General features: G+C 41.4%; 2 protein-coding genes across 2 annotated transcripts in view; one reads left to right on the forward strand and one right to left on the reverse strand.

Moving 5' to 3' along the window:
- The first annotated feature begins 430 nt into the window (after positions 1-430).
- LOC119348762 (mitochondrial import receptor subunit TOM7-1-like) lies at positions 431-984 on the forward strand. Its single transcript, XM_037616756.1, has one exon. It carries the CDS (start codon positions 495-497, stop codon positions 762-764), a length of 270 nt encoding a protein of 89 aa, XP_037472653.1. The 5' UTR covers positions 431-494; the 3' UTR covers positions 765-984.
- A 2,140-nt stretch (positions 985-3,124) lies between these two features.
- Positions 3,125-8,782, reverse strand: part of LOC119293813 (asparagine synthetase [glutamine-hydrolyzing] 2-like) — a 6,421-nt gene continuing 763 nt past the window's right edge. Inside the window, exons 3-15 of the mRNA XM_037572167.1 lie at positions 7,792-7,932; positions 7,404-7,499; positions 7,100-7,241; positions 6,116-6,211; positions 5,846-5,940; positions 5,177-5,338; positions 4,908-4,988; positions 4,610-4,831; positions 4,376-4,510; positions 4,192-4,272; positions 4,008-4,094; positions 3,776-3,883; positions 3,125-3,680 (exon numbers count right to left, since the gene is read on the reverse strand). Of these exons, the coding sequence (XP_037428064.1) occupies positions 3,435-3,680; positions 3,776-3,883; positions 4,008-4,094; positions 4,192-4,272; positions 4,376-4,510; positions 4,610-4,831; positions 4,908-4,988; positions 5,177-5,338; positions 5,846-5,940; positions 6,116-6,211; positions 7,100-7,241; positions 7,404-7,499; positions 7,792-7,932 (1,692 nt within the window). The 3' untranslated portion in view covers positions 3,125-3,434. The remainder of the gene's footprint in view (positions 3,681-3,775; positions 3,884-4,007; positions 4,095-4,191; positions 4,273-4,375; positions 4,511-4,609; positions 4,832-4,907; positions 4,989-5,176; positions 5,339-5,845; positions 5,941-6,115; positions 6,212-7,099; positions 7,242-7,403; positions 7,500-7,791; positions 7,933-8,782) is intronic.

The following is an 8,782-nucleotide window of genomic DNA, read 5'->3' on the forward strand; positions in this document are numbered from 1 at the left end:
GACATATTGTGCCATTAATTCTATATTCTTTTTAAAAGTGTGTCAATAATTTCAGATGCAAAAATATCGCAATGGTTGCCTTTGCAATCAAGAGAAGCGATACTAAGAGGTCGGTCAAGGATGCCATTATACAACACCTGGGCGAGGAAGAAGATGGCGGTGATTTTTTTTTCTATGACGAACTCCCCAAAATTAATCACCTCACTTTTTTCGAGTGAAATTAATCACCTCACTTGATGTTGTAAAATCAAACACTGGGTATTACTCAAATTGTTCACACACTTTTTGCAGGGGGCAGAAAGTATACAGCAGCCCACGTACGTGCCCGGAAGGCAGCCCGTCCCTGTGAGCAGCCCAACAACGGCCCATTCGCACGGCCATATCAGGTAGGGTTTTACTCCAGTCCCCACCTTCCATCGCGCGGCGGCCAGCACCGGCGGCGACTCCACCACCAGCACCAGCACCAGCACCAGGCGGGCGAACCAACCCAGCCCATGGCGCCCCCGACCCGCGCGTCCGCGAAGCAGCCGAAGCCGGGGAGGGCCCTGGGGCGGAGGGGCATGTCGCGCGCGGAGGCGGCGGCGGCGGCGGACGCGGCGGCGAGGCGCTCGGCGGCGGCGCGGGAGTGGCGCGTGTGGGGCGAGTGGGCGATGGGCGCGGCCAAGGTGGTGGCGCACTACGGCTTCATCCCGCTCGTCATCGCCGTCGGCGTCATCAAGTCCGACCCCAAGCCCTCCCTGTTCCAGCTCCTCGCCCCGTTCTGATCGATCCCCGCCACCGTCCGCGTGATCGCGCTTCGCTAGGGTTCGTTCGAGAGATGAAACAGTCAGCTGTGTCCGTGGTAGTTAGTTGTCTTCATCAGAGAACTTGCTAGAATTATCTGTGCTGCACCTGCTATTCTGCTCTGGATCAAATTGAACCTGAATCGCTGTTACGTAGTACTAGTATAAATTATAAAATTTCGGTGATGTGATTGTTGATCTCCGTGTGGATTCTGGGTTGTGATGTGGGGGTGTGGATCTTGGTGGCTGCATTGCTTGTGAAAAAGGCGATCCTTTTTGCGTCCTCATGAGATGCTGTGGGCATAACATGCAGCAGGGATTTGTGTTCTCTGTTCATGTTCTTCAGGCAAATCATCAGAGGTGTGTGATATGATCTGGATGCCTCTCGGTAATCGCTCTAATTGGGGAATATCTCGTCTTGTCATCAATGATTTCAAAGTTTCACTGGGCATGCTTCTGTTGTTCAACAATGGGCTCACAGTGGCTAAATTTTTCAGGTAGAATCACTCTTGGTGTTTCATATTTTAGGTTATGTGCATACCTACAGTGGCGGAGCTTAGTGAGGGCCAAAGGGGGCAATGGCCCTCCAAATTTATTTCTTTGTATAAACTCATAGTAATATTTAATAATATTTGGACAAACTTTAATAGAATACACTAGATTAGGCCCCTCAACTCTATTTAAGACTCATTTAGCCCCCTCTCAAATCGCGTTCAAGCTCCGCCGCTGCATACGTATTTGGCATTGTTCATCCCAGTTCGCTATCAGTATATCCTTGAGCTTGCGCTTATGTGTCTTCACTTTTATGTGATCTTTGTTGTCGCTCAACTTTTGAGGTTCCTACAATTACCACTGGTATTTCCGTGATGCTATTTTACTGGGAATCAATAATCTGTGGTGTGTTGTTCATCCAAGTTGTTACTTGTATGCCCTGAGCTTGCTTTTATGTCATCTTTGTTATTGCCAGCCCTCTTTCAAGATTCGTACAATTGCTGCTGGTATTTTTGCAATGCTGTTTTTACTGGGAATCAATAACTGCTGGTATCTCATATCTGTATTTTCGATGTCGGACATGTGAAATGTCGATCTGGCGTGCTGCTTGGCCCTTGTGCAACATGTGATCGTTTCAACTTCGTGAGGTGGTGTCAATCATAGGTAGAGGAGTGTTCTTTTGTGCCCATTTGTCTGGGCAGTTGATTAATTATCGTGGCTTGTGATCATTTTATGGATGCCTGAAAATGCCAGTGAAAAAATGCCTGTTTTCAGTGTTTTGGAAGCTGCACCTTTGATGCTTGTACTCTTGTTCTTCATTTTGTAAATGATGCCTGAAAATGCCAGTGAAAAAATGCCTGTTTTCAGTGTTTTGGAAGCTGCACCTTTGATGCTTGTACTCTTGTTCTTCATTTTGTTCCATAATGGGATCGTTCTGCCTCTTGCAGTTTGTCGTGCGCTTCAGTGTTCCGTTCAATTTCAACGTGTTCTGCCACGTGTGTTATTGAATTGAAGAGTATTTTCCTTTAGCATGGCGCTCTTCATTGGTGTCATTCGTTCAAGAATTAGAGTGTTGTAGGTTGTTAGCATACATATCTTGACCTTGTTCATCCAAGGTAGGTGTTATATGCATTTCCCTAGCTTTTGGTTATATCAGCTGACTTTTAATTGCAGTAAGCTTCGTGTTTTTTTTCGTCAGTTCTACTAATGGTGGTCTTATCTCAACCCTCGAGATTTGTCCACGGTGTAGAACCTGGTTATGGTTGGAATGTCAATTTTGTTAACACCCTTTGTTTACGGAACAACTTTTGATATATTGAAGAATTTCAATCACTTTATAACTTGCGTGTGCCAGATAGGTTGGATCTCAGTTGCTTCAATGAAGGATATTCGCTGACCACCTTTTTTTTCTGAACTGGTGTTGATCAGCTTTTGTTTTCCTGAATAAAAAAACGTGATTGACATGGTAATGTTGTTTTCAAGGACAAAAGGAGTTCGAATCCATTTTCTGCAAAGATTTTTAAAAAGTGTGTGCTTTAAGGATAAGAATGTGCAAATACCCTAGTTACATATATATATATTCCACAGTGCTATAGTGCCACATAAGTCTCCAAAATGTAAGATTGGTCCAACCGAAAAACGGGAACTGCAGTCAGCGTGTATAGACTGCAGGTTAAAGCATGACAATACATTCGAATTATTCCAAGCTAAGATTGAATACGAACATGTTGAATGCAAACCGCTTAATACAGCCCAAATTGAATATTCTGTAACATGACTGATATGGGTGTGCATGCCACTTGGTTTCTCTTATTTGTGAAAAATTTCACGACATCTTCAGTGAGGTTCCAGACTAGAAGTGTTCCCGAGAGTCATAGTGCGCTAACATGAGCAGTATAGAAAGCATCATTGTTGGAATTTATTAGTGCAAGTTTGCAGTTTGCAAACCAAACACTAAGGATATCAACCACGGTGAAATATTTATTTACAACGCAAATGCTCACTGCATAAACAAACTAACTTGGTACATACATGCGAAAGCAAAACATGAACGAAAAAGTAGAGCAAAGAGATTTCTGCACTGCATGACTGAATGAACTACAGACAGGAAAGCTAGAATTAAACTAAGCGACGGCATTTTTGGAACCATGGAATAGAAGGTTATACAGCAGCTGCTGAAATGGCGGTTTTGAGCCTTTTGACGTCATGTGCAGGTGAACGGGAGACGTTATCCACGACAGGATCGACCGATGCAGGAGCCTTCTCTTCGTACGCCGCATCATGCACGCCAAGAGCGGCGCGGCCAGACGGGTCGAGGAGCTCGGACCAGGCGGCGTCCCATTCGACAGCTTTAGCGGTGCTGCATGCGATGCTGGGACCTCCTGGCACCGTTAGCCTAGCAGCATTCTGCACAAATTGAAACGTTGATTTAAGTTTTACGGTGCAGATGAAATAGGTCGGAATATAACTATGAGATTAAAGGCTGGTTGTGGCTTCTGGACCTTGGGATAGAACTTCTCGAATACGGTCCTGTAATAGTAGGCCTCTTTTGTTGTGGGTGTGTTGTCAGGGTAAACAAAGCTGGCGTTCGTCATCATGGAATCCGACACCTGAACATAAATAGGAGATACTGTCAATTCTGATGAGGGTAAAAAGTGAAACAAAAGCATTGTAAGACAAATAAATAAACAGATGTCAGCTAATGAATTGTTTGACAAAGAAAAGATGGTATACATGTGCTTTAGCATGGTCCTTCAACCCATCAATCCAACTGTACCCAACACCATCGCTGAATTGTTCCTTTTGCCTATAAAGAATGTGCTGTTCACAGAAAATAAATCTTCCTTATGAGCATACGTACAAGCATGTGCAAGTAACACAGCACATATAGCACAATAAAAGGATGAACTTCTCCAACCTTGGGTAAATAGGGCTTCTCCTCGTCATCAAATGCATTACGCAGAACCCATTTCTCTATCCGGCCAAGATCACGTCTTATCTATTTTTTTCAAGATGATAAAGATAAGAAGATGGTAATGCTAGATATAATAAATGAATAGAGCTAGAGTGAGATTACTATATTATCGCAAGAAAATACATACCATCTTACATTCAGGATCCAGGTCCATTGCTACATTGATAAAGCTTTTGTCGAGAAATGGAACACGAGCCTCAAGACCCCAGGCAGAAGTTGCTTTGTTTGCTCTCAAACAATCATATAAATGAAGAGCTTTTATCTAAATGTCAGGACAAAACAACTCTAGTAAGTCCATCAGCTGACCATGTTGTGCATATACACCATGATAAACTGAAAGAGCAGTTCTGTCTTCAATTACCTTCCTACACGTCTCCTCATGGAGTTCCTTCTTGTTTGGTGCCTTATGAAAATAAAGATAACCACCAAATATTTCATCAGAACCTTCTCCTGAAAGAACCATCTTCACACCCAATGATTTGATTTTCCGAGACATTAGAAACATTGGGGTACTTGCTCTAATGGTCGTTACGTCGTACGTCTCTATGTGGTAAATAACTTCTTCCAATGCATCAATGCCCTCCTGGGATTTAGTCAGATGAATTAATAACTACAAAATGACCCCTCCTCTATGCAAAGGACGAAAAAAAATAACGAACCTGCACTGTGAAGTGTAATTCATGATGGACAGTGCCAAGGTAGTCAGCAACTTCCTTAGCAGCTTTAAGATCAGGAGAACCCTACAAAAAATGGAACGTGTTAAGTTTCTGTCCTATTGTATCCTCTGCTTGTATCACTCAACTAAACACGCCTCCTTTTCTTATAAAAGATACTCATAAGAACAAGAAACCAACTTAAATTTTGAAAGATGGCCTAAAGTGATTCTCAGCAATGAGGATAGACCAGTAAACAATATTGAGAAATGTACCTTCAAACCGATGCAAAAGGTGTGCAGTTGGTTTCCCCACTGCCTGGCAACTTTTGTTTCTGCCAAGTGCCGTGAAACAACTGAAGCCACCAAAGAAGAGTCAAGTCCACCAGACAAGAGAACGCCAAATGGCACATCAGTCATGAGCCTCTTAATAACAGCCTGCGAAATTTGCAATTCATCTAAGAAAATATAGTAGATGATATACGTGAAGAAACTTAGTTTATGAAATAAACCGTCAGACAAAATAACTTATTTATACTATGTACATACTTAATAACCAATTAGCATTGTTTTGAATAACATGCCATCTATGTAAGATCTTAATACAGAGATCATTGCACTAAGACATAATTGTGATTGCAAGAGAGCTGCAATAACCTAGTATTACTCGTGAATTATCAACCAGGGTATTCCAAACAAGCATCGCCTAATCAGAGGCATCGATACATCATATCAACATGAAGCAAATCAAGAAGAGATTAACATGAAATAACTACAAATGTATACTTTATGCATCAAAAGGTGCAAAAATGTACTCCCTCCGTTCCGAATTACTTGTCGCAGGTATGGATGTATCTAGATGTATTTTAGTTCTAGATACATCCAATTCTACGACGAGTAATTTGGAACGGAGGGAGTAACAGAGAGCATAAAGAAAGGTGTGACCTTCTCAAAACTCTCTCGGATGAGGAGAGGATCGTAAGGGGTTGAGGGAATGCTTTCTGAAAACCACGGGGGGTTGTACCACCTCCTTAGGCCACCTAGCATAAATGTTAGAAAACAGATTACCAGGCAAGACAAATGGATATCTGAAACAACTAATAGTAGCTTATACTATTTTTGCCTTCAGAGTTTGCAAATCTACATGTATGGTATGATGCCTGATAAGATCGTCAATTTGTCACAAATTCATTAAGACATTTTATAGTGTTGAACCTGCTTTGCTTGAGTACAAGTGCCCAGGGGGGAACGATATGAAGCGCTCACAATCATCACTCAACGCCTTCATCTCTGAAGAAAACCATACTGACCCTGGAATAACAACGAACATACAAATTAATGCATAGTAGCCACTACATAAATGCATAGAGTTGAGCCAAGTTGTAACAGATACAAACACTACAGCACCTGCTTATTCCAGAACAATGTACTTGCAAATACAAACAGCCAACTATATTTTTCAACAGTTCACAGGACTCAGAATCTTTGGCATAGCTAACTCCATATAACGAATTTAACAGTCAGCTTGGGAAATATTGTGTCTATCCACATCTTTCCCATCAGACATTCAAATTGCACACTATCATAGGCATCAGAACCTAGGCACTCCCTTAGTCTGGGTATACAAGATAATTTGGTTGGCCGAATATTTGACCAGAAAAACAATCCTACGATATGTGAGTTATGTGACACAAAATTGATACCGTTTGAGTCGAATTCAAAAGCTTTTTCCTATGATTGTGATTCTGTAACTAGTAACAAATATTACGGAAAAAAATGTCAATATATCTTATATATCCAGATAGTGAGTGGCACCTCTATATTCTAGTTATCAAACTACAGGTGGTGAGAGACAGCACTCCAGATTTTGTGGGATGTGAGCCCATGATAGATCTAGGGTTATTATCTTTTATTGTTTTTTTGCAAATTAATTGGCCTTATCGAATCCTATTCTAAGGAAATAGGCAAGCGGTGATATATCTACTTCTAATCTCAAACTTAATTTAAATGGGCCTACACGCAACCTGTTTTTCTCCTCTTCATGATACATGGATCGACCACTGAAACAGTTGCATGACCAAGCAAACCAATACCAAAAGTCCAGACCAAGATAAATTTGGGAGGAAAAAGATAATAACTTCATGTTCATGATTTCGATCAAAGGGACAAAGTGTCTATAAGAACAGAATCTCTGCATACCATCAAGACCCCAGCCCATGTATAAGGGACAGATACCAATAGCATCGCGTGCAGCGATGAAGCTTTTATCACGTGTGTCAAGAAGCACAAACGAGAACATGCCATCCAACATATCCACAAATTCTTCCCCATATTCCTCATACTGTAAAAACAATATAGTTCGAAATACAAATGTTAACAAATAAAATATATGCACTGGAGGACGATGCTTAGGTAAAGACCATAAAAAGTGTTGGCAGAAGCCAAGCTACACAGTAGGACACCAAAAGAAACTGAACATAGAGAAATAAGAGTACAAACTTACTAGGTGAGCAATAACTTCACAATCACTACCAGTTTGGAACTGATGAGATTTCAGCTTAGCTTTCAGTTCTTCATGATTATAGATCTCGCCATTCACCTGGAAAAGTCAAACAGACAAGATGTGGTTAAAATAAAAGAAAGGAACAAAACATATTTTCTCAATTGGTACAGAAATATAGTGGATAAAAGGTCGTGTCTCAGAGATGCAATGAGCAGAGATAGGAGATAACATTTATAAAATCCCATCACAAAATTATCCACAAAGAAATGCTAGTTACCAAAAGCAGAATAGTGAGACGTAATCAAATGTTATACATGGAAATGAATCATAAAAGCACAGATAAGAAAAATGAAAACAGTAAAACGGCATTCCCACTGCAGATACTGACCGTCACAACAACTGTTTTGTCCTCGTTGTACAGTGGCTGGTCTCCAGATGTAGGATCAACAATAGCCAACCGCTGGTGCGCAAGATAGCAATCCTCAAAGCTGTGTATACCACTCCAATCAGGGCCTCTGTGCCGTAATCTATGAAAAATGGCAGACTAATTCAGTGGGTTCATAAGATTTCATATAATGAACCATGTGTCACCTAAGGACATTTCAATAACAAGCAGCACACAGAAATTTTAGTTCACGAAGATCTCTGAATCCAGTTTAATCTAATGCAACGTTGTGTTGAACAACAAGTCAACTACTCACTCTAATCTAAGGTCCAACCTTGAGTACTGTTACCTCATGACCGTGCAGTTCCTAGAGTGGGAGAAGTTGCACAGACTAAGTGATAAGACATAGCAAACAAAAAAGTCCTAATTCTGCATAAAAATATTCCATACTTGTGCACACACACATTAGGGAGGCGTTGCTACAGACACTGCATTTTCATAAATTTGAAATCACTAGAATTTAGGCATATGCAAGACCACACAAGTGAAGCACCTTGTTAAGTAAACAAAATGCCACTAGTTTCCAAATTATCGTGTGAACATTCCGAACCTCAACAGACACACGCCTACATACTGTACATACTCTGTTCCCTAAACCCGAAACCTCATGGTTCCTGAGCACGTAGACACGACACAGCAATCACAAACAATTTTACAAAGTTGACGACAATTTCCCTCGCATATTAACAACTCATCTAACATAAAATCCTCACAAATATGTCCACACCAAATTATCCAGATAGCTTTTCCATCAAACAATAATGACGAATTGACGATGATGTCGGATAACTAAAAATGGTAAATAAAGCGAGAGCGACATCACAGGGCCAAAGTGGACACGCATCTCGCCTACTATTGCCAACCGCACAAATCCGCCGCCAACTTCAACTCTATACCTCCGAGACGGGCTAGCGCGCACGGGGCACAGGACCAA

Source organism: Triticum dicoccoides, chromosome 1A, assembly GCF_002162155.2.
Source record: "Triticum dicoccoides isolate Atlit2015 ecotype Zavitan chromosome 1A, WEW_v2.0, whole genome shotgun sequence".
Classification (NCBI taxonomy): Eukaryota; Viridiplantae; Streptophyta; class Magnoliopsida; order Poales; family Poaceae; genus Triticum; species Triticum dicoccoides.